General features: G+C 39.4%; 1 protein-coding gene and 1 long non-coding RNA gene across 4 annotated transcripts in view; both read left to right on the forward strand.

Moving 5' to 3' along the window:
• The window catches only part of LOC143862240 (uncharacterized), a 113,657-nt gene extending 92,868 nt beyond the window's left edge, over window positions 1–20,789 (forward strand). For 2 of the 3 annotated variants that reach the window (XM_077373249.1, XM_077373250.1), the window contains exons 17-21: window positions 2,996–3,119; window positions 20,001–20,167; window positions 20,264–20,336; window positions 20,411–20,540; window positions 20,630–20,789. In XM_077373249.1, coding sequence (XP_077229364.1) covers window positions 2,996–3,119; window positions 20,001–20,167; window positions 20,264–20,336; window positions 20,411–20,540; window positions 20,630–20,768 — 633 coding nt within the window. In that variant the 3' untranslated portion in view covers window positions 20,769–20,789. Of the gene's footprint in view, window positions 1–2,995; window positions 3,120–20,000; window positions 20,168–20,263; window positions 20,337–20,390; window positions 20,541–20,629 lie in introns of all 3 variants that reach the window. The other variant, XM_077373251.1, reaches the window with a different exon arrangement.
• Window positions 20,790–22,552: 1,763 nt separating this feature from the next.
• Window positions 22,553–26,299, forward strand: LOC143859982 (uncharacterized). Its single transcript, XR_013239533.1, has 3 exons — window positions 22,553–22,919; window positions 25,004–25,615; window positions 25,695–26,299. It is a non-coding gene; the product is annotated as an uncharacterized LOC143859982 (long non-coding RNA).
• Window positions 26,300–26,539: the final 240 nt, after the last annotated feature.

Genomic DNA, 26,539 nt, shown 5'->3' on the forward strand with positions numbered 1-26,539 from the left:
TTTTTGGTTCAATAGGGGATTCAGGGCACGTCACCAGATGGTTGTAGAAAGATTTGATAGTGAAGACCCCAGTAAAATCCCAGATCCACATCCTCTTATCTTCCCCAGAAGAACGGATATAGCAAGCTTCCAGAACCTCGAACAATCTCATCACCATAGGAAGTTCTCTGTCAAAAAAATTCCTTCTAAAATCATTGGTAGGATCCTAGTGCCCAGGCTCAGCCCCATATTTGTTTTCTATCACCTTTGCCCAGAGTTGAGATCGTTCCTCGCCAAATCTCCATAGCCACTTTCCCAGGAGAGGAAGGTTCATTTCCTCAATTCTTCTTATCCCTGAACCTTCCCCTTTAATGGATTGGCAAACTTCCTCCCATCTCACTAGGGAAATGCCCTTTTACTACTTGACCCGCCCCACAAAAATCTCCTCTGAATCAATTGTATGCCAACGCAACACTGATGAGGCACTTAAATAAAGAGAGATGGTATATGGGAATGTTAGCCAAGACTGCCTTGATTAGAGTAAGTCTGCGACCCCTAGAGAGGGGTGCAACTCGGGTCGAGTTTTTTGAATTTGAGTTGAGCTTTTACCTTAAAATCGGGTTGGGTTTGGGTTGATTCCTATTCATTTTTGTAAAAGCTCAACCCGACCCGACCCAAGTTGCACCCCTACCCTTAGATACAAGATCATCTTCCAGGTACTTAGTCTTCTATCAATTCTTTCCACTATAGGGTCCCCAGACAACTTTTTAGGTTTCCCTTCCCCCAAAGGTAGACTGAGATATGTAGTCAGAAACTTATCCATGGGGCAACCTATAATACTAGCTAAATCAAGAGCCATTGACTCGTCCGTGTTAATTGTAAAGATTCTAGATTTATTGAAATTAGATATTTGCCCTGTGACCAATTCATAGCATCTAAGAATAGCCTTGAGATTTAATATTTTTGAGCTATGGGGAGAGCAAAACAGCAAAGTATCATCGGCAAACTGAAGATGGGGCACCTCAACTCCATTCTGGCCCACCTTGAAGCCGTTAATTAACCCTTTGTACTTTCCTTTTTGCAAAAGGCGACTCAAGGTCTCCGCTACACTGCAAAGAGGAAGGGATAAAGCGATCCCCTTGGTGCAAGCCCCTGGAGAATTTGAAGAAACCCTTGGGAGAACCATTAATGAGGACAGGAACCATGCTGAGGAAACACAACCATTCTCACCAACAAGTTGTCCAAGCATTGCCACTCTACCCTATTGTATGCTTTTTTCCATATCCAATTCACATACCATTGGCCTGATTCTGGATTTGGATAAATAATCCACTGCTTCATTGGCAATTAGAGAGTAGTCCAAGATTTGCCTCTAGCTAACAAAGGCACATGGATTAATTGAGATAACTTTTGGGAGCACCACTTTTATGCGTTCGGCTAAAACCTATGCCAACACTTTATACAAGCAACCGGCAAGGCTAATTGGGCAAATGTCTTAGATCTTTGCCGTGCCCGACACTATAGGAATTAAAGCTGTAAAGGTGGCACCTGTCCCTCGATCCACATCCATCTCCTCAACCTAAATTCTAAACAAACTCTTACTCCAATATTATATCCATTGTATCCTATTGTGTCATCAAATCATATATATATATATATATATATATATATATATGAGAAAACGGTTTCTACACACTAATGCAGATATGTTATCTACACACTAGCTTAAAATACAGTGGGGGCCCACATTGTTTGGGTGATCCAAAGCATTCATTTGATGGGCCCTCACATAGATAGGGTGTGCCCAAAAAATCAGCTTCATAGGATCATCGTAACCCTTCGAACCGTGGAGGCAAAAAATGAACAGATTTGTGAAGGTTTATACACGTCTAGTTTACCTCCACAAATCGTAGGGTTGGGATGATCCTATGGAGCTGATTTTTTGTGGACACCCTATCTATGCGAGGGCCAATCAAATGAATGGTTTGGATCACCCAAACAATGTGGGCCCCTACTGTATTTTAAGCTAGTGTGTAGATAACTTATTTACACTTGTGTGTAGAAACTGTTTTCTCTCTGTCTCTGTCTCTCTCTCTCTCTCTCTCTCTATATATATATATATATATATATAGAGAGAGAGAGAGAGAGAGAGAGAGAGAGAGAGAGAGAGAGAGAGAGAGAGAGAGAGAGAGACTTTATGTTTTATATATATACATATATATATCTAGAGAGAGAGAGAGAGAGAGAGAGAGAGAGAGAGAGAGAGTGAGAGTTTATGTTTTAGCTGTGTCCCCTGTTCTAAATTTTGCGTGGTTTCTATGTCTAATACTCTGTGCCCGTGTCGACACACGACACTCGTGTTTGGGTCCACAAATCATATATTAAATGGTATTTTAAATATTATGGATGCATCCAAAGGGTATTATGCAGTTTTTTGGAATCACATTTGTTTCAGATTTGCATGCCTTGGCACCAATTTTCAAGCAAAACTTTGTGATATTTCATGCTTTCTATATTTAAATGGTGATTAAATAGCATGTTCATAAGTAGAAAAGTTATATAGGTATTTTAATGACAAATTTAAATCTGTACTTCTAAAATATAAAACTTTTGTAATGCGTTTTTTCAATATTTATTTGTGCCATGCATTTTCATGAATAAGCTGTTAGATCGAGAAGCTACTGATTGTTTTAGAGCCAGTTGCTTGAAGTGTTCACAAGATTGCCTATAAGAGATTAATATTGTTGTCCTCACTTCTTCCACAACTTTATCCAGTTCTATAACCAAAAGAGGTCACAAAGATTCTTAACCTAACCAAAAGAAGTCACAAAGATTCTTAACCTAAATTTCCATTCAATCTTAAAGGAAACTCTAAACCTTAACATAGCGTTAACTTGATTAAAGGTATATTACTCGTAACTGTAATCACATCATTAACTATATGATGTTGAAATTTCTGTATGATAGTCTAATACATGTGGCATAATTATGGCTATGTTTGACTTTTGGTTTACAGGCTTTGGTCCTACCCATTACATCATCGATATGTTTCTTATCAGAGCCAATAATCACGGTTCTGTTCCAACGATTCACATTTGATTCAGCTGCAAGTGCTCTTGTATCTACTTTACTTATTTGGTGTACGTATCACTTAAACTGCTTGAAAAACATTTGTTGAATGACACTAGTTGGGTGCAGTTCAATTTGAAGCCCCATTTTTCTCAAGGCCTATTTTGTTCATTTGTATCCAAGTTGTAAACACAGTTTATTGTTTGTTGATATTAGTTCTTCATTTGATTTATTTTTTCTAAGTTGATAATATGTGTTATTTGACTCATGATATATTTTTATATTTGAATATTTTACATTGACAATTGAGGGGAGTTTAGTCTTTAGATCTTGTTCGTAATGGGTGGAATTCTTTATATCTTCGTTGGTATTTTATGATGATGTGAAGCTTCAGTGTATATTGGATGTTGAACACCTTAAGAAATATTAAGAAACCAAAACGATTTATGAACTGCTTTCAGGCTTGAATGGGGAGTTTGAACCCATTCTGGCTCATATTCTTGGCGTTGGTAAAGTGCGTTGTTTCCCACGTCTTGTGATGGGAATAAAAAATAGGAAACAAGATTTTTTTCTTAGGTTTTTTGGAAAAACCTATGGATAAAAGGCCTCTAATCTCTCGAGCGAGGGAAGCAGCTTGGGTGTGAATGAGAGAGAGAGAGAGAGAGAGAGAGAGAGAGAGAGAGAGAGAGAGAGTTTTCTTGGGTTTTCTCTTCGGGTTCTTTCTTGGGGTACTCTTGACTTTCTCTTCGGTTTTTTCTTGGCTTGCTCTTGTGGATAGTGACTTTCTTGGTTTGCGTAATCCTGTTGTAGTCATTGTATTTTTATTTCTCAGTGAAGATCTTGTTCTCGCCCGTGGATGTAGGCATCTTGGTTGAATCACGTAGTTTGGGACAAAGGCTTTGTTGGGTTGAGTTGAGTGCAGATCTTGTTCTCGCCCGTGGATGTAGGCATCTTGGTCGAATCACGTAAAATCTTGGTGTTCATCTTGTGGTTTAGTTTATCTTTTCACAATTGGAGGGATTTTCCTGATGGATTTTCTTAACAAGTAGTATCGGAGCAGTGGTTGGAGCGATCAGTTGAGTCGCGGCTGGAGCGATCGTGGGTGTTGTTGTTAGATCACGATTAGAGTGATTATTAGAGTCCTCGTCTTAGAAAGATATGTCCTCGTCTTAGAAAGATGTCTCTGCAGATGTCACGTTCTTTGAGGACCAGCGTTATTTGCCGACCACAAGTTCTCCATTACCTGCTGACATCACTAGCCTGCTTGTCCCTATTATGATGGCTCCGCCTCTACCAGCCCCTGTGGCAGTTCGTGATCTTCCAAAGGATCCTCCTATGGCTTCTAAGGGTTTTGAACTGTAAACTACTCGGAGACCTCGCCAGGTTGTTCATTCTACGGCTGAAGAAGCGCCATCTCCGCCACTGATCCTCTTCCGCAGTCGGATTGTCAGCCTTCAAGTACTTGTTCTCGTACTCATGATTCACCAATTGCATCCGTACTTGATCTCATAGCATAGCTCATCCTATGGCTTCTAAGGGTTCTGAACTGTAAACTACTCAAGGACCTCGCCAGGTTGTTCATTCTACGGCTGAAGAAGCGCCGTCCCCGCCACTGATCCTCTTCCGCAGTCGGATTGTCAGCCTTCAGGTACTTGTTCTCCTACTCATGATTCACCAATTGCATCCGTACTTGATCTCATAGCATAGCTCATCCTATATCTAATTTGGTTTCTTATGACCATCTCTCACCTTCCTTTTGGTCCTTTGTTTCTAGTATGTCTTCGTTTAGTTTGCCTAAGTTTGTTACAGATGCTTTGAATCATCCGGGATGGAGAATTGCTATGGATGCTGAGATGGATGTACTTCACTCAAATAAAATGTGGCGGTTGGTTGCTCTTCCTTCTGGTGCACAGACTGTTGGGTGTCGTTGGGCCTTTGCCATTAAGTACCTTCCAGATGGGTCTATCGAGCGTCTCAAAGCCCACTTTGTCGCTAAAGAGTACACTCAAACGTTCGGGGTTGATTATCAGGAGACGTTTTTGCCGGTTGCTAAGATTCCGTCGGTTCGTATATTGATTTCTCTGGCAGTTAATTGTGGTTGGCCTCTATATTCCTGGGTATGTTGCTCAGGGGGAAATGTGCTCATCAGGATGCCGTCTTCAGAAGGAGATTTATGGACTCAAGCAATCGCCCAGGGCTTTGTTTGGACGATTTAGTGCTGCAGTTTTGCGTTTTGGGTTGAAGCAGTGTGTTGTTGATCATTCTGTGTTTAGTCACAAATCTAGTTCTGGATATATTCTCCTAATAGTGTATGTTGATGACATTGTAATTACAGGAGATTACAAGTCTGGCATACACAATCTGAAGTCCTTTCTCCAAGGTGAATTTTCTACTAAAAATCTGAGTCAGCTTAGATACTTTCTTGGTATTGAGGTTGCTCACTCTCGTCATGGTCTCTGATTGTCACAAAGGAAATATGTGTTGGATATTTTAAAGAAGACAGGCTCAATGGGGGTGAAACCTATGGCTTTCCTTATGGATCCAAATGTTAAACTTCTTCCTGATCAAGGAGAGTTGCTGAATGATTTTGGTCGATATAGAAGATAGGTTGGGAAACTAATCTTTTTACTGTCACCTGTCCAGACATCATTTGCAATTGGTATGGTTAGTCGCTTTATGAGTGCTCCACGTACTTCCCACTGGGCCGCTGTCATCCAAATCATCAAATATTTAAAGTGTAAGCTAGGTAAAGGTCTGTGCTTCAGAAAATATGGACATGAAAAGGTAGAAGGATTCAGTGATGTGGATTCGGCAGGATCTCCTGCTGACAGGAGATCAACGACCGGATATTGCACATTTGTCGGAGGTAATCTAGTGTCGTGGAGAAGTAAAAAGAAAGACGTGTCCAAGTCAAGTGTAGAAGCCGAATATAGAGCTATCTCAATACGAGTGGGGAGATAATATGGCTTCGCTCATTCTTATCAGAGATTGGGTTCACATTCACAGTTGTATTGTGACAATAGAGCAGCAATTCATATTGCAACGAATCTAGTGTTCCATGAACGAACCAAGCATACTGAAGTTGATTGCCACTTCATTCGTAATCGAATTCAGAGTGGTGAAATTTGCACAGTGTTTACCCGATTTGCAGATCAACTTCCAGATATGTTTACCAAACCATTGGGATGTGCAAAATTGAAAGGTTCTTGTAACAAGCTTGGAATGTATGATATATACTTTCTAGCTTGAGGGGGAGTGTTAAATGTATTGACGCCCACTTAGTGGCATTTTTGTCTTTCAAAATATATATACGTATTGGGGGAGATGCTTAGTGTATTCTCTCTCTCTCTCTCCCGCATACGATTCTCTCAAAGCCTCTTGTTCCCATCTTCTTTCTCTGCTAAATCTAACATCTAATAGATTGAGATATGGAAGAAAACTGCTCTTGCTGAAATTCAAGTGCATGTGCCGGTTGTTAATGGTGGGAATCAAAGAGAATGATCGCCTGACAGGGGATAAAGAAAAGGCAGGTCAAGATCTAGGGTCAGCGGAATGGGCTCAATGTTATTGTTGCAAGGAATATGGTCACATTAAGCGGGATTGTCTAAAGCAAGCTTACAAGTTTTTTCTTTAGTTTTTTGTTGGAAACCCTATGGATAAAAGGGAGATGCTTAGTGTATTCTCTCTCTCTCTCTCCCGCATACGATTCTGTCAAAGCCTCTTGTTCCCTTCTTCTTTCTCTTCTAAATCTAACATCTAATAGATTGAGATATGGAAGAAAACTGCTCTTGCTGAAATTCAAGAGCATGTGCCGGTTGTTAATGGTGGGAATCAAAGAGAGTGATCGCCTGACAGGGGATAAGGAAAAGGCAGGTCAAGATCCAAGGTCAGCGGAATGGGCTCAATGTTATTGTTGCAAGGAATATGGTCACATTAAGCGGGATTGTCTAAAGCAAGCTTACAAGTTTTTTCTTTAGTTTTTTGTTCGAAAACCTATGGATAAAAGGATGGGAAGTACTTGCATAGGGTCATACATCTCATGATGTGCATAGAGGTGAGAAGGTGATAGTTCTTGCGTTGGGGCATAGCGAAGTGCTTGGGGATGTTCCCACAGGCCTATAAATTTATCTAGGAATCCATGCCTGTAAATTTTATTAATAGAAAGAGAAAATACAAGAGGGGGACATGCTGCCTACCTCAGACCCAAGATAAAGAAAAGAAAAACTCATCTTGTAACGAATACTGGGGATTCCCAGGGTATCACATCTTGAAGCTGCCCTAGCCCTTCTAGGAAGGTTACACCACTTCCAAGACTTATGGTTTCCTTTCCTCTGGCAAGCAACGTTTTTCAAGGGAATCAGCCACCTGATTTGCCTCTTTAAATTGGTGCGATATTCTCAGCTTCAACTCCAAAATAATGGATAGAAGTTCCTTCCAATAATACTTAATGGACCACAGAGACTCCTTGTCAATGATCATTCAAATCTACACTTCACTATTAGCTTCAAGCCATATATCGGACAGGTCAAGAGTTTTATAATATCTTAAACAATCATGCATACTTCTTGGTTCTCGCTTCCTCTTGCATGCGTGTACCACTTAACTCAACTCAACAAAGCCTTTGTCCCAAACTAGTTGGGGTCGGCTAAATGAATCTTTTAGAAAAAATTCATGAAGAAAGTAATAGAAATCTACCTGGCTCTAATCCTAGTTCTAGTTGGGTTCTTCTACGTGGATCATTTTCTTCCATTCTATCCTATCCAACGTCATTTTCTCTGTTATGTTCCTAGCTATCATGTCTTTCCTCACTGTTTCTACCCAAGTTGTTTTCGGTCTGCCCCTACCTCTTTTTACTCCATCAATTTGGCATGAGTCGCCTCTTCTCACCGGAGCATCCAAAGGCCTACGTTGGATATGTTCAAACCATCTTAAGCGATGCTCTCTCATCTTCTCCTCAATTGGAGCCACCCCCACCTTTTTACGAATGTCTTCATTTTTAATTCTATCTAGCCTTGTGTGGCCGCACATCCATCTAAGCATTCGCATCTCCGCTACACTCATCTTATGCACATGCTGCTTCTTGGTGGCCCAACATTCTGAGCTGTACAGCATGGCTGGCCTTACAACTGTCTTATAAAACTTTCCCTTCAACTTGGTAGGGGTTTTACGATCGCACAAAACTCCTGAGGCAAGCTTCCACTTCAACCAACCTGCTCTTATTCTATGCTTAACATCCTCTTCAATCTCTCCTTCCTTACGTAGAATTGAACCGAGATAGCGAAAGATATCCTTCTTAGGTACCTCCTGTCCAGTCATATTTACTACATCCTCATCCCGTCTCCTTACATTACTAAAGTTGCATTCCATATATTCTGTCTTAGTCCTACTGGCTCTAAAACCTTTAGATCCCAAAGTAGTTCTCCATAACTCTAATTTAGCATTTACTCCTGCTTTGGTTTCGTCGATTAATACTATATCATCTGCAAATAACATACACCACGGCACCTCTGGATACCCTCCGTAAGTAACTAGCTGTAGACACCCCCATTTTGCTCCGCCTTAGTCAACAAAGAAGTTAGTATTTTTCTATTGGTTTTCCAGTGTTTTCTATTTCCGTGTCCGTCTCTTATATTTTCTCAATCTTTTCGATCATTTCTGTCGTGTTTCTCATTTTTCCGCTAAGTGAAGAGGAGAGGTAAAAAAAAAAAGAAGAAAGAAAACGATGGCTCTGTTTTTTTTTTCCCTCAGAAACAGCAGCTTTGTTATAGAAGAAAAAGAAAAACGGTGGCCTTCATCTGTCCTCTGTGGGAGTCTCCAAACACTCCATCTCGAAGAAAAGTAGAGGCTGGCAAGGTTGGTGTTCTAAGTCTCTCGATCCCTCTCACACAGCACTCTGTGTTTCTACCTATCTCTCTCGATCCCTCTCACACAGCACTCTGTGTCTCTCCCTATCTCTCTCATACAGCACCCCATCTCCCCTATATCTTCTCTCCATTTACAGCATTTCCCTTTCTCTCTATCTCTTTCATCCTCTTCAGCCCACTAAAGCCAAAGCAAGAACAAAAAAATAAAGAAAAAAAAACAGAGTGCCCTCACTACCTCTCTGCCTCTGTCTCGATCTCTATCCCTCTCTATTTCTCACCCTCTATCTCTCATCTACCTCCAACCCTCAACAACCCATTAAAAAAAAAGAAAAGAAAAAAACAGAAAAACAGAGCGCCGTATTTTCTCATTTTTATCTCCGTATAGATCTCTATATATTCCATTCTGTTTCCCTAAATCTATATATTCTTCTCTCATTTTCACTCTCTCTCGCTCTCTCATTCTCTCTGTCTATCTCTCACTCTATCCCTCTATATCTCTCACTCATTATCTCTCACTCATTATCTCTTGGTTTCACTCATTATCTCTTTGTTTCTCTTCCTCTCTATCTCTCTGTGTATCTCACTGTCTCTCACTCTCATTCCCTGTGTTTCTCTCGGTCTCACTCACTCTCACCATCTCTCTCTCTCACCCTCTCTGTCTCTCTCTCTCTCTCCACAGTGAGAAAAACAAAAAAAAAAGAAAAAAGAAAGAAAGAAAGGGAATCGGATCACGTCGGCGGACCTTCTCGGATTCTCAAGCTCTTGGATTCGGCGAGGATCTCAATCAAAGGTCGGTGCACTATTCTCAGATTTTTCCAGAATCGTTCTATATTTTTTTGCATGGTTTTAGCATTTAATTGTATTTGATTCAATATTATATGTGTGTGCTAAAAATCGTGTTTTACATGAGTGTTTCAAGTCCGATTCGTCTCAAAATTTAATACACTGATCTGTTTAAATAGATTAAAAGAACCATCGGATCGGATCGGACATTGGATCAAAGGATTTTGAGAATTTGAGTGAAGAATGGAATTTAATTTAAAATAATGACTGAGAAATTAAGAAATTGGAAAAAATAGCTATCTCAGGATGATCTATTTTTTGGAATATTAAAATTTTTTTGTGTTCATCACATCAGAACAAGGTTAAAGGACATTTTCCGAAGTCGTAATTTTCTCAAAAATCATGTTTTAAAAATAGAAAACTCTTCAAAAACATCTTTTTGAAGAAGAAAAATGGAAAATATACTAAATAGGTTCCAAAATTAATGAAATTTCATGGGAAAATAATATGATGCTGATACATTCTACCATGAAATTTTAAGGATTTGTGGATTTTATTTGGTATATTATTTGATGCTTTCTTTGAAAATAATCAGATTTTGTGAGATTTTTTACTGACATCAAGTCACAATTAAAATTCTCAAAATTTTTACAGTAGTCTTATATTCCATATTTCATGCTGCTGTAAAATTTTCAATTGATTTGAAATTTGTTTCCTAAGGGATGTAGTGTAAATTCATAATCTGGTCTGAAAATTCAAAAATCCAAAATTGATAGTAAATAGTATCTAAAATTCGTGAAAATCTCACAGCATACTATGTTTACTCATATCTTACGACTGTAGAAATTTCAATGAATTTAGATTTCTAATTCTAATAGTTTCTGTGTTATTTTAATAATCTGGTCTCATTGTTATTAAATCAAAAATTAATAGGAGCTTAATATAAAAATCTGTAAAATTTTTCCAGTAAGCTACATTCCTTCATATCTTGTTGCTGTAAAAATTTCGATTTATTTAGAATTTGTTTGCAATGAGTTCACTTGTAAAATCGCTCATGTGGTCTGAAATTGATAAAATCCACTAAGAATTGAAATTAATCAAAAATTATTATGAAAATTCCTAAAGAGCCTTAAATTTCTGTCACATGTTCACTCCTTAATCCATTGAAACAGAAATCTTTGGAGTCTTAGATTTCCCTTGTAAAATGGCCATAGCATTCGTAACCGTATCCCAATTGCAATCGATCCTTGACAATTTGAGTATTTAAGCTATAGCATGTTATTGGCTCCGAGGTTTACTGTCCACGGAAATCCTGAGAGATATGCCAGGCAATAAGGTGCTATAACTTAAGTATTAAATTGCACAAGGGAAGAGCACACAATTCCCTTTCGTGGATGCTATTCGAGGCCGAAATTTATGAACCGTAGAACCTTTGGTATTCCTTAAATGAATAAAAACCGAAAATCCTTGAAATCTGAAATTCATTAACTTCAAGAACTTGGATCGATTTACCTCATGTCTTTCGGAACCGTTGGATTACGGTTTCCATCATAAGAACCCTTAGAGCCCTATTTAGGAACACTTATGTCATATCGTGTCCTAGGTTTTAGGGAGTCCTAGAGTTAGGAGTCCAGCCTCATCACGGACGTTCGCTATAGATAGCAATCGTGCCATAGGTCTAGTTACACTAGTCACCCAATCTTTCCCTAGGACAAGCCTAGTTACCTAGGATGTAGGTTAACCTGCATTAGTCTAAGGGACAACTTGCACTTAGATAGGATCATATAGCATCTTAGATGAAGTCCTAGGATAATAAAATCTTCAACTTGAATTAAATAACATCTCTTAAAATTGTTGAAACAGTCAATCCAGTCTAGGTCGGTTTCTTAGTTGAGTTAGGCATAAGTAGCTTAGCTTAGGTGCATCGAACTACGTCGACTCTGATCCCAGTGAGGCTTGGGTACATAGGCAGCTTGGATGTTTGATGGCATACCAATCACGAGTCGGCTCCACAATAAATTATGGGGTTTTGTATATTAATTTTCTTGTAAATTCTTAATTAAATCACTTAGGACTTTCCATGAAATTAGAATTTTAGGAGAATTTTCACTTAGATTGAAATCCAGACAAATTAATAAATCAAGATACACATTTAGGATTCACATTGAAATTAGATCATATGATGCATGTCACATAGTTCGCACACTAACATAGAGTTGAATGAGCCATTTAAAATAAATTTAAAAGAGTTAACTTTTGGAATTGAAGACCGATTATCGGGCAGGAATGGTGCATGCGGTGGATATCTCCCCATACCTTCAATTCTTGTAACCAGGTAACGAGTCTAGATTTCTGGTTAATTATGGGTTCTAGATCCCACATCTAGGTGGCAACTCTGTCAGTCTTTTTTGTGTGGAATTCAGATTGCCTTAGTAATCCCAAGTTCACATAAAAGATGAATTAAAATCAATAATAAAAATGCACACGCCAATCGCGTGGGTACGAGAGACCAAGAGAGAGCGTGGCGGCTCGCAGCCCACCCCTCTCGCGGGATCGGGTCCCACAGTTTGGCGACTCTGCTGGGGATCACCTAACTTCATTACAATTCCGAAGGATAATTCATTTGAATTTAATTTAACTGGCTCATAAAAAATCTATCCCTCATATACTTGTTAAATTAGTTTGTCTTGTTTTATTTTCTTATCACATCATACTCAAACTTAATCTAACAAAACCTGAAGGCATCATAGATTGCGCGAACTTATTTCACACACTTACATCACTTGCATCTAAACCCTTGCATCTCACATGCACACACGTCCTATTTTAGGAACCCGGAGTGTTATCTAGCATGGTTGACTGGGATTTCATCACCTGGTGCCTCTGTGCTAGAGAAGCATTCCACCCTTAGCCTAGCACCTTATGGTGCGTAAACGGATCTCTTGTTCACGTACTGATACGCCGGACACTGGTACAGTATATCGAACACGGATTCGCGCTAAGGGAACTCTTGGCCTTACCCCTAGATTAACCCACACATGCATGTAGTATACGAACACATGTGCATCAAGTGTGTGAGCCTAGCTTAGGATATCCTACCCATTTGTGTCTAGATTTGGCCGTGGTCCATCTTCCAATGGCTACGATCGGTCCTTAGGTGCACAAACAAAGTCATGAGTCGAGATCCTCTCTCCACTCCGCTAGATTAGGATTAGGGTTTGATGCCTTCAGGTAACACTGTTAAAATGTGCGAAGATTAAAAACTTTCCCTTTGGGGTTAGGATATAAATCCCATCATTTCCAAAGATCTCATAGGCTTAGTCATTCATGATCTATCCGTTGAAAGCAATCTTATGCTATCTCATCTCATCTCTTGATCGTACGTCTTTCAATCTTCTATCATGTGATTCGATCATGTATTCATACTTTCTTTGTACTGGCAGGAACTTATCCCAATCTCGTGTTCATATAAATCCTGATCATTCTTGTATCCCTTCTCTTGGCTTACAGGCATCATGTTTACTCGTACAATTCTTGATTGGATCCGTGGTACATTAAGAGAATCTCACATCTATGCCATAAGTGAGCAAGAGAAAAATCTCTTCGGCTACGTGGCAACCATTAAGCTCGATTGGGGATTACTTTATGCCGCATCAGAGTGTTGGGATCCCGATCATCATGTCTTCCGTTTTGGCAACCAAGAAATGTGTCCCACCTTTGAAGAATGGTGTGCCTTATTGGAATATCCTGTGGATGGTCCTCTAGTGAAGCCGTCCTGTGTTCCAGATTATCGTCCTTTGTTCCTTTGCTTAATGAATAATCCAGATGAATCCATGAACTCTTTCATGAAAGGCCAAGAGGTGTCCATGCAACAACTGATTGACATTTACCCTTCTATTGGACACATTGGTGCTGTGATATTCAAAAAGCCCGACGTCGCGCTTTGAGATTCTGCTCCTTCGCCAGGTTCCTCACTGTCCAGCCTTCTCGCTTTGCGTCAACTGTTCTTTTGGACCTCGTTGATCAAATGGATCGTGGCGCCAATCCAATTCCTATTATACTTGCAGAAACCTTCTATGGATTGGATGATATCGCTCGCCTTCGTGCCAGCTCAGGTCCAGGGTCGCTCTTTCGTTGGGTCTTTCTCGGGATGTCCTGCATTACTCCAGGTGTGGTTGTGCCACAAGCTAAAAATTGCAGCTCCTGTCCATTTCGATCATACGTTATACACCTCGAAAGGGATGTATCCATGCTATGTAGGGGTGGCCAACCGGTTCGGTTCTCGGTTCTCGGTTCCTTTTTTTTCGGTTCTCGGTTCTCGGTTCCATGAACCGTAAGAACGGAACCGAACCCGTAGTACACAGTAGGACCGAACCGAACCGGACCGAACATAATCGGTTCGGTCCGGTTCGGTTCTTCGGTTCTAATGGCTAATTATTAATTATTAATTATAATTTATAAAAACTTTTAATTAAAGTTGTAATATAAGTTACTTTCTTATTATAAGAATAGTATTAACTATTACTTATTAATATTATAAGTAATTTATATTATTAAGTATATGTATAATAGAAATATAAAAATATTATATATATATATATATATATATATATATATATATTCAAAGTTCGGTTCTTCGGTTCCGGAACCGAACCGAGAACATTAGACCCGGAACCGAACCGAATAAGTTCGGTTCTTCATCAGTGGAACCGAACCGGACCAAAAATATTTTTTTACAGTTCGGTTCCGGTTCGGTTCTTCGGTTCCGGTTCGGTTCTGGTTCGGTTCTGGCCACCCCTACCTTAAATGAATAAAAACCGAAAATCCTTGAAATCTGAAATTCATTAACTTCAAGAACTTGGATCAATTTACCTCATGTCTTTCGGAACCGTTGGATTACGGTTTCCATCATAAGAACCCTTAGAGCCCTATTTAGGAACACTTACGTCATATCGTGTCCTAGGTTTTAGGGAGTCCTAGAGTTAGGAGTCCAGCCTCATCACCGACGTTCGCTATAGATAGCAATCGTGCCATAGGTCTAGTTACACTAGTCACCCAATCTTTCCCTAGGACAAGCCTAGTTACCTAGGATGTAGGTTAACCTGCATTAGTTTAAGGGACAACTTGCACTTAGATAGGATCATATAGCATCTTAGATGAAGTCCTAGGATAATAAAATCTTCAACTTGAATTAAATAACTTCTGTTAAAACTGTTGAAACAGTCAATCCAGTCTAGGTCGGTGTCTTAGTTGAGTTAGGCATAAGTAGCTTAGCTTAGGTGCACCGAACTACGTCGACTCTGATCCCAGTGAGGCTTGGGTACGTAGGCAGCTTGGATGTTTGATGGCATACCAATCACGAGTCGGCTCCACAGCAAATTGTGGGGTTTTGTATATTAATTTTCTTGTAAATTCTTAATTAAATCACTTAGGACTTTCCATGAAATTAGAATTTTAGGAGAACTTTCACTTAGATTGAATCCAGACAAATTAATAAATCAAGATACACATTTAGGATTCACATTGAAATTAGATCATAGGATGCATGTCACATAGTTCGCACACTAACATAGAGTTGAATGAGCCATTTAAAATAAATTTAAAAGAGTTAACTTTTGGAATTGAAGACCGATTATCGGGCAGGAATGGTGCATGTGGTGGATAACTCCCCATACCTTCCATTCTTGAAACCAGGTAACGAGTCTAGATTTCTGGTTAATTATGGGTCCTAGATCCCACATCTAGGTGGTGACTCTGTCAGTCTCTTTTGTGTGGAATTCGGATTACCTTAGTAATCCCAAGTTCACATAAAAGATGAATTAAAATCAATAATAAAAATGCACACGCCAATCGCGTGGGTACGAGAGACCAAAAGAGAGCGTGGCGGCTCGCACCCCACCCCTCTCGCGGGATCGGGTCCCACACTAGCGTAAAAAGATAAGGGCTAAGAGCTGATCCTTGGTGTAGTCCTATTGTAATTGGAAACTCACTAGACGTTCCATCCGTGGTTGCATGTGTGTACCACTATCATAATAATTTGATCTGAATTGTTCATCACTCATTTTGTAATTGTATGAATTGATTGATTTTCAATATTTATTTATACAGGCTTAGATAAGGCTAAAGCTTGCTATGGCATTTTCCATAAAATTATGCTTTAGGAAAATATTCATCCGTTAGAAAATCATACAATTCAAAAGCATTTTAAATGGGACTTTTTGCCACAAGAAACTATAGATCTCTTGTAGAGTTTTCATGGATAAAATTCCGTAGATAGGTCTAAAATTGGGTTAAAATCTGAACATAAAAAAAACATGGAAATCATGATTTTATGTCGTCTTTTTGCATTTGAAGAAGGTGGTATAAAGAGCTATCATGGAAGGGGTTTGGGAAATGGAATCTAGACCATTCTGTTCTTTTTCATGCATCATAAACCTCTTAAATTTTTAAAGAAATATGGATTGAATCTGGCATGAAAAGCTCCCAAAAAATAAACAATTATAAAGGCTCTGTCCATGTTTAAATAATGGATGCTACATATACAATGAGCTCAATCTTTCCAAATAACATCTGAACTTGAATGCTATGTGAAGTAAAGAAGCCCGTGAAAGACGTCCGATGAAATATTGAAGCATTTTTCATTTGGAGATCACTTGACAAGAGGTAAGGAAGGTCTTCAAGATTAAGGCTCGAAATTATGAGGAAGTTGAAGGTAGAATTTGATTTAAGCTTTGATCTTTGTTTCATTGATTTTGTGAAAGAGATGTAAATATTTGATCAATCTAAACTATTAAAATCCAACAAAACTAATATTAGTATGTTGCAACTTGCAAGACAAACATATAAGAGAAATAGGTTATCTACTCATTCAGCTTCTCTTGCCAATTCAAGTGCTTCTATAGCTTCGCTTTGATCTTTGTTTCCTTGTTTTATTTAAAGTGAGGTAAAGATATGATCAATCTAACTATTAAAATCCAACAAAACTAATATTAGTATGTTGCCACGTGCAAGACTAACATATAAGAGAAATAGGGTTTCTACTCATTCAGCTACTCTTGGCAATTCAAGTGCTTCGATAGCTTCACATATCACTTCTTCTTTTCAGATCCCTCGGGTGAGTGACTCTAGGGCTAGTGATCATATGAGTGGTGGATTTTATCTTTTTCATTCCTAAAGCTCTCTTCTCTTCAGCTCCTCCAAACCGGTAAAGGTTTTGACTTTAAATCCATTTTGAGATGCTATGAATTGGTATCGAGTTAAAGAATGAACTTTCATAAATCAAGTCTTTGGAATCAACATTGAGTTTGAGGTGGTGCAAGGAATTGCAGGAATTATGGGCTGCAAAGTGGAGTTTTTCCCCTCTTTAGACCTTGGCCTCCCTTTGGGAGTGGGGAGACCAAAAAGGATTATTGGGAGGCCATTGTAGGGAGAGTCGAGAAAAGATTGGATACTTGGAAGATTAATTTAGTATCAAAAGGAGGTCGCATGAACCTTATTAAGGCTGTACTGGCCAATATCCCGGTGTATTATCTATCCCTTTTCAAATGCCTCTTGAGTGCTGCGCCTCGATTGGAGCAAATTCGTAGGAGATTTCTATGGGGTGGATTCGATGAAAAAGGGGGTATGCTCTTGCTAAGTGAGAAAAAAGTATGCAAACCTATCAAGGCAGTGGGCCTTGGGATCAGAAGGCTAAAAGAAATGAATGAGGCTCTTGTTGGTAAATGGCTATGGAGATTCAGCGAGGAGGTTTCTCACCTTTGGGCCAATATAATTGTATGTATGGATCGTCTTTCAGCCATTGAGAATCGGTGGATAAATTCAGATATCGAGGGATCACAATTTGGAGGGACATATTGCGGTTCAATCATAAATTTCAAGCTAGGATTAGATTCAGAGTTTATAGTGCCAACCGTATTAGGTTTTGGCTTGACTGTGCATGCAACATCCTTTGAAAGAGATTTTTTTGGAGTTATTTGCTATGGCATTTCCGCAGGGGTTGCCAGTTTCAGAGTTTTTTGAACACCGTGGTGGTATGGATGCCGTCATTTAGAAGAAATTTTTTTGAAAGAGAGCTTGCAGTGCTAGCCAAACTGCTTGGGCTATTAGAAGGGTGTCATGTTAAGGTGGCCGGTGAGGATAAACAGGTTTGGATCTGGAACTCCTCGGGGATCTTCTCTGTTAAATCCTCCTACCTCCACCTTCTGTCTTGCCCTTCGAACTCCAAAGTAGTCAAGGTTTGGACTATCCAGGCCCCGCCCAGAGTTTGTGTCTTCGGGTGGTTTGCCCTCCAAGATAGAATCCAAACTGTGGATTTCTTGCCCAAGCAGGAAATGCTTATCATTGATCATTGTGCGATGTGCACTGAGGCCGGAGAGATGGCCGATCATCTCCTTCTGCATTGTAAAATGGCTAGAGGGATGTAGGGCAGAATGTTGATCAGATTTGGCATGTCATGGGTGTTCCATGCCAAACTCGTTAATCTGCTTGAAAGTTGATCTTTAGTCACTTGGAGGAAGAATGGGAAGATTTTATGGAATGTATCCCCGTTAGCTATAATTTGGGTTTTATGGAAAGGAAGAAATGTCCAAGTTTTTAAAGGGCACTCAAAGAGTTGTGAATTTCTTTTTACCAAGGCGGTTGCCCTTACGATCTCATGGGTGAAGATTTTACCAAGTTTCAAATTTGTCTGCTTTCGACCTTTGTCATGGGTGGAGGGAAATTTGCTATAGTTCAGCATAGGAATAAAAAAGTGTTCAGAATTGGGAGCTGTTCGATTCCAATTTCTTAAAACTTCACTTTGATGGGTTAAGTTTACGGAACCCTGGCTCCTCAGGTATTGGTGGCCTTTTAAGGGATGACATGGGATTGGTTAGATGGGCTTTTTCGAGCCCCATAGGAGTGGCAGATGCTAGTGAGGCCTGAGCGCAAGCTGTCCTTGAAGGGATCAAGCTCTTGGATTGAGAATCTTTGGATAAGGTGGTGGTGGAAGGGGATTCCCTGAATGTGATACGGTGGCTTACCGGTTCATCTAAGGTGCCGTGGAGATTCGCTCCATTCCTTGATGAGATTCAAGATATATTTAGTGGTCACGGGATCTCCTATCGGTATGTGAGAAGATCTACAAATAAGGAAGCTGAAAAACTTGCTAGGTAAGGTGTTTCCAAAGAGGGTTTGGAAGTTTACGATTTCCTTCTGCCTTGACCTCTTCCTTTTAGGATAATGGGTTTATTCATATTATTGGCTTTTTATCTTTCTTTCTCTTCTCTTGTACTTTTCAGACCATCTCGGTCTTATTTTCAATGAATTGCTTTGCCATTCAACAAAAAATGTTAGATTTTCTAATAGAACCCTTGCTAAAAATTTTGTTAAGGGAACCATTATTTTTTTGTCTTTGTTAAATTTTCAGTCTATTCTTTCCTGTTCCTAATCTATCTTTGCTCTTCTTTTTGTTAGTTCCTTAACTAATTTTTGAATTATAGTGTAACCTTCTTATCTTCTTGTAGTTCTAGAATTTTAGAAGTCAATTTTAGACTGTCCCTAAAGTTTCTACTTAGTATGCACTAAAAGAAAAGCGCGGCCCAGTGCATGAGGCTCCCGCCATTGTGGGGTCTGGGGAGGGCTAGATGTACCCAGCCTTAGCCCTGCTTTGCATTGATGCTGTTTCTGTGACTCGAACCCGTGATCACCAGGTCACAATGGAGCAACCTTACCGTTGCGCCAAGGCTCTCCCTCTTACTTAGTATGCACTGCATAAACGAAATTTGTATTCTTTCTAATTTGGAACATATTTTCTTTGAGCTGGGAGCCTGGGACTAGTAACTGGTAATAAGGGATATTAGTTAGCTGTCTTATTTTAGTGGGTGTATGTGTTCAATAGCTTCTTGTGCAGTATTTTCTGGACAACCCCGACCCGTAGTTTATTCTTTTATTTTCAACAGTTCGAACTTTAAAGTAGGAATGTGTTATGTATAGGAAGTATTGTCCTAAGATTAGAAAGTTCGGCTTTCCAAAAAAGTTTCTAGTGATTTGGGTTGTTCTATAATATCTTTCTCTCTCTCTCTCTCTCTCTCTCTATATATATATATATATATATATATATATATATATATATATAATTTTCAAGTGATGTTTTAGCATTGCATGAACACTCCTACATCAAATTTCGAGATATTTTTTAGTGGATTCGATCTGTAATTTTCAAATGCTTCTTGTGTTGTGGCTTAGCTCCATATGACTTGCATCACGATTGCGGGACTCATTATGGGAAGTACAGTTTTTTGCTGATTTTCGTGTTTACTTCAACAGATTCTGTTGGCTCCCCATTCTACATCATCCGAGAACTGCTTGTTATGGTATTTTATGTACTTGGAGATGGACAACAGCCATTCATTATTAGTGTGGCTGCTATTCTTTTGAATGCTTTCCTAGATTGGCTCTTCATTTTCAAGATCAATCTTGGAGCACAAGGACTGGTATGTTAATCAGGGTTTGTGCTCCTAATAACCATTCAAAACTAGTAATTATGCAGCAGTTTTTACTATTCTCATGAGACTGACTGTATATTTAAGGTACTTTCGACATCGTTTGTTACCACTTTATCAACCTTGTTGCTCTTGCATCTCCTCTCAAAGAAACTAGGAGGTATTTATATATATCTTCTGAAATTGCAATTATAGGATTTCATGTCTCGATTAGTCATATGGTTCTATATGCAGGGCTGCTTGATTTTTCAGCATTGGTGGGTCCTCTCCTGTTGTTACTGGCTTGTTGCATCATCTCAGGATTCACAACATTGTTTACTTATACGATGCTGGGGCCTTTTCTGTCTTCTCTTTCAATCATTAGGTTATTTTTCTTTGAGCAAGCTTTGTGAATTCTATTTCCAGAATAACAGCACATTTGATTGACAGTATTTGATCTGGTTTTGTTTGCAGGTTCTGTAGGTTCTCCGAGCTTTTATCGATTTCTATTGCCATATTTTTTGGGATGGTTAGCTTTTTATTTCCACTTGTGATTTGTCAGTTTCCTGGACTGAATATGTTGAAGGATCTGTTTAGTACACTATTAAATTAATAAAAAAATTTATGCTTCTCACCTCTTTTCTCACTTTTTTACTGATAAGCAAATGACTTTTAGTGGATTTTGATTTTATTTCACAAGTGGGATTTGGGAGTGGGGGTTCTTGTTGTCCTACAATGAGTATGTGAGTAGCTTTAGACTTTAATTCTCTTGCTTTAGAAGTTGGTTTTGAAAGTGAATAATGCATAAGAGGCTTGATAGATTGGTAAATTATCAACGGATGTTTGTCCATTAACTTTTGCATTTTTGTCCTTTGACGATTAAAGATGTTTTTGTTTGCCAGGTTACGTAGAAATCAACAAAACCCAAAGTGATGTCCTGTTCCCCTTCGAATTTACCTACTATGGTACTGGAGTGAATATAAAATCCACCAGAGACATACGTAACGCTTTAGCCAGTATACGAAAGTGTATAACATGATTTTTCTGTCTATCAATAACTGCATGCATTGCACGATGGATGTGAAGATCCTTTGACCACCCATGGATTTGGGCATTCAGCATCGTTCAAGAAGAAATGTAACAAAAGATATGACGGAAAAAGGTACTGACAGTAATCCCGTTGTATTGATACCATTAAAAGAACACCCAATAACTTATTCGGCACTGTTAGGAGGATTTGGAAATTGGAATATAAGAGATTAAGAGAGTATCACTAGGGTAATTATCCCTGCCAATTCAGAGCATTGGATATCTTGTTGTTGTGGATGCTATGAAGAGAATTGTGTAGCATTTAGTGATCAACATAGATTTTGGTCTGTACATATGTTACCTGCTTGAGGGCGAGCCTTGGCGCAACGGTAAGGTTGTTCCATTGTGACCTTTGTGGTCACAGGCCAGGTCTTAAATTTCAGTTTCGGAATGCGTTTTGGTCCTCACTGAGACAGAAATTTTTGTTGAAATTTTGAAATTTCGTTCGAAATCCGACGAAATAAGAAAAAAGTAATATTTTATCCCTCTTGAAAATTTGCCCCAAATTTCAAGAAAATATTAAATAATGAATAAAATGCAGTTTTTAACGTGATCTTCCTAAAATTTCAGACCAAAATTTCAAGAAAACGAAATTTTGACTGAAAATTCAAAAATTCGGTCGAAATATAGTAACGTTTCGGGTTTACCTAATTTCGATTTCAGTATCGACCGAAACCCGAAATTTCGGATTTCGGTCAAAATTTAAAACCTTGGTTACAAGTTCGAGTCACGGAAGCAGCCTCTCTGCAAACTAGGGGTAAGGTTGTGTACATCTAGCCCTCCCCAGACCCGCAATGGTGGGAGCCTCGTGCACTGGGCTGCCCTTTACCTATGTTACTTGCTTCTGTCTGTTTGCGTAATTTGCTTCTTTGGTTTTTAGCTTTCATCTGAACTCTGTTTCTTTTTTAAGGATAGGCTTCTTTGGTACCTGGCATATCTTTTAAAAGAGAAGCACAAGATTAGACCTGGAAATTAAAAGGTATCGTTACAATGAAGCGTCCGTTGCTATTTATTTTTGAAAAACACTTTGAAAATGGGATTCCATTTGGAAAATAAAAAACGGGGCTGAAATGATCGTTGATTTGACCCTTTTAATGTGTATTTATTGCTTTATAGGGATTTGAGCTCTCTCCATTTGTCTTTTAGTGGACGTGGCTCCATTGGTTAATGCCTTTTTTCCAAAACGGAATCCCGTTTTCCTAGCATTGCTCTTTATTTTTTAGGAAAAATGACCGATGGGGGGCAAATTTTCACTAGAATTTTTAACTGGTCCCAGGTTTTCAAAAACTATCCGATGGGTGACAAAAGACGGTTTTCGAGAAATTACATGCCGAAATTGCCATTCGTGAAAACCCAAGCATTAACTTCCCCCCGTTTTTTTACTTTTCACTTTTTACCCATTTAAAAAACCCTATCGTCGTTCTACCTCCGGCAAATCACCATTGTCCTCGGCAGGAGCACACCAAACGCCTAGAACGCACACCAAACGGGCCAAAATCACAAAGGTTAGTTCTTTCCCCTCGGTTTTTGGTTTTTTCCATGGTTACTTAGGTTTTTCACCATTTTTTTGTTCCTCCTACTTAGGTTTTTTCATTGTTTTTCCGTTTCGACAATTCACCATTGTCGCCGATGGGGAGCCTACAAAAAGCACGCCAAACGCGCCAAAATCACAAAGGTGAGTTCTTTCCCCTCTTTATGTATGTTGTTTTTTGGTTTTTTCCATGGCTTCTCTTTCTACTTGGGTTTTTCACTGTTTTTTTCATTCCCTTCACTTGAGACCGGAAGATAACCTCATTTAGAGACCTGAAACCCCCTTCGAGAAAACCCCTTCGAGTGACTTTGAAACCCTTTAGATAACCTCCTTTAGACAGTTGATAACCCCATTTGAGAGGCTTGGTGCGCCCTTCTATAGGTCTTGGTAAACCCTTCTATAGGTCCCTGATAACCCAATTTTTACTACTTGAAAACCCATGTTGAGGGAATGATAACCCCTTTTAGCCACTTTGTAAGCCCTTTGTTGGATTTGAGAATCCATGCTTAGATAACCCCGTTAAGAGGCTTCATATCCCCATTGGAGAGACTTTAAAACCCCCCTTATATGTAATGATAACCCCTCTGTATGGATTAATAACCCCCGTTTAGGTACTACGTAAGCCCTTCCTGTAGACTTCAGAACCCCAATTTGATAACCCCCTTCAAAACGCCCTCTTTACAAATAGATAATCCCTCTACCAAATACCCCTACTTAATAACCCCTTTGGATACCTTATTGCGTAGCCATGTTTAGATACTTGTTACCCCCCCTCCCTCTCTCCAGAAGTAGATAACCCCAACTTTTTTATCTAATAAGCACTTTTTGTGGTGTTGAGAACCCCTGCTTAGATAACCCTTTCTAGGGACATGATAAACCCTTCTTGTGGACTTGAGACCCCTCTTGGATAACCATGTTTGGATACTTGACACCCTCTTCAAAACTCTCTCTTCAGAAGTAGATAACCACAACTTTGCTATCTAATAAGCCCCTTGTGTGGTGTTGAGAACCCCTGCTTAAATAACCCTTTCTAGAGACATGATAACCCCTTCGTGTGGACTTGAGACCCCTCTTGGATAACCATGTTTGGATACTTGATAGCCCCTTCAAAACTCCCTCTTCAGGAGTAGATAACCACCATTTTGCTATCTAATAAGCCCTTTATGTGGGGTTGAGAACCCCTTCTAGAGATATGATAACCCCTTCTTGTGGACTTGAGACCCCTCTTGGATAACCATGTTTGGATACTTGATACCCCCTTCAAAACTCCCTCGTCAGAAGTAGATTACCACAATTTTGCTTTCTAATAATCCCTTCGTGTGGTGTTGAGAACCCCTATTTAGATAACCCTTTCTAGAGACATGATAGCCCATTTTTGTGGACTTGAGACCCCTCTTGGGTAACCATGTTTGGATACTTAATACCCCCTTCAAAACTCCTTCAAAAGTAGATTACCACCATTTTGCTATCTAGTGAGCCCTTTCTGTGGTGTTGAGAACCCCTGCTTAGATAACCCTTTCTAGAGACATGATAACCCCTTCTTGTGGACTTGAGAACCATCTTTGATAACCATGTTTGGATACTTGATACCCCCTTCAAAACTCCCTCTTCAGAAGTAGATAACCACAATTTTGCTTGATAGCCCTTTTTGTGATGTTGAGAACCCCTGCTTAGATGACCCTTTCTAGAGACATGATAACCCCTTCTTGTCCACTTGAGACCCTCTTAGATAACCATGTTTGGATACTTGATTCCCCGTTCAGAACTCCCTCTTCAGAAGTAGATAACCACCATTTTGCTTTCTAATAAGCCCTTTATGTGGAGTTGAGACATCATGACCCCTTTTGTGGTACTACATACACCCCTATTGTGGATTTGATAAGCAACCCATTTAGCTACTTCATAGGCCCTCTATAGCGACATGATAACCCCCCATTTTAGAGACTTGTTATTCAGTTTGATAGTGCTTAACTTTCTTATTGTTTTTTAACAGAGCTATATACAGTATCTACTTTGTACAATGGCAAAACCTTCAAAGAAGGCGACGCGTAAGAGTCTAAGAAATAATCTAGGAAAGACTCCAAGAAAGACCGAAAGGAGTTTAAATAGGGAGAAGGGAAAAAAGAAAGTGGGGAAAAAGAGACAGAGACATGTAATTGATGGTTCCAATCTTAGTAAGTTAATTACTTTATGACAATTATATTTTGATGATGCAATTTGTTTTGCAGGCTCCATATGTGCAAGCACGTTGCTCTCCTTCATGTTTTAAATCTGCAATGGATAGAATAAAGTTGGACAAAGTCCATTCTGATGCTCTAGCCAAGACTCCTTTTGGCCATTTGTTTGGCCTACAGAACATTTTCATGCACAAGCCTCTTATGAGAGCTCTCCATGATAAGTGGGATCCTGCCACCAAAACTTTTACATTAGGGAGTATTTCAGTTCCCTTCCAGCCAACCGATGTTGCTTTGGCATTAAGACTACCACTTAGAGGAGAGAGAATGGAGGTGGTTAGGGTTTTATCAACCGACAAGAGAAACCCCCCTTGTAAAGTGCCTGGTTGGCCATTTTCTGAGGAAGAAATTATGGCAATAGTTCGAGTACATGAGCAACCCTTGATAAATAAAATCGTGCAATATGTACTCCTACATATTTTTGCCACTGTGCTTTTCACCTGAAGTGCGCACTGAACTGACCAGTTGTTCTGGCCTTTCATAGAGGACATAGAAAAGATTTCCAACTACAACTAGGGAAATGCAGTGTATGATTGGTTAGTGGAATATCTGGACAACGTCAGCAAGGGTGGCAAGTACTTTGAGGGTTGCTCGTTGGCGATGCAGGTATTATGGACTCATCTTATTTAATATTCAATTTGTCTTATTTATATTATGATTAACACGGTATGTCGTATGTATGCAGGTGTGGTCATACGAGCATACCACATTTTGGATTCCTACTGATCCAAAAGCTCGTGTGTTCAAGTGAGATTGGACTGCAAAGGAATCGAGGAAGTACAAATTGGTTGAGAATTAGAAGATAGAGAAATCTGAGGTGAGACATAACATTTTCACGTTTTCATATCAATTGTAATATCTTCTGAACTGACAATCTTCTCGAATGATCAGGTGGTGGTCACATTGACGTCACAAGTGAAAAAATAATCATGTAATATGTTCTGTTATTTTACTTCGTAGTCTTTACAATGTGATACTTGTTTGCCCTGTCTATATGTTAAGATGTTGAGGAAACCCTGGGAGAAGAGAGGGAAGAGGCCAGATTTGAGGAGGAAAATTTTGGAGAAGAGAGACAACCATTAGAAAGAAGCATGGGAAGCAATAAAAATCAGTGGGAGAAGATTAGAATCTTGGCAAAAGAGAGATAGGAAGTGAACAAACAATGGGAGAAGATAAGAGAATGATGGGAAGAAATAAAAAGAAGAGAGGCAAAGATTAGAAAGAAAGAGGAGGCATTAAAAAACGAATCGGAATGTCTGAGAAAGGCGAAGCGAGGATCAGGGGGAAAGATGGACGGGGTGGAGGAGCAAGGATCTGGGGGAAATATGAAGGGGGTGGAGGAGCAAGGATTTGGGGGAAAGATGGAGGGGGTGGAGGAGGAAGGATCTGGGGGAAAGATGAAGGGGGTGGTGGAGATGAAAAATGAAAATACAGCTGAATTCATTGTAGTTGGATGCGACATAGATGCAACCACTACACTGATAGAAGCATCATCCCAATTCCCCGATGAAATAGAAGAATGATTTGACA

The sequence above is a fragment of the Tasmannia lanceolata genome, unplaced genomic scaffold, assembly GCF_043159265.1.
Source record: "Tasmannia lanceolata isolate RefF3 unplaced genomic scaffold, GAP_Taslan_0.1 ptg000037l, whole genome shotgun sequence".
In the NCBI taxonomy this organism is placed as follows: Eukaryota; Viridiplantae; Streptophyta; class Magnoliopsida; order Canellales; family Winteraceae; genus Tasmannia; species Tasmannia lanceolata.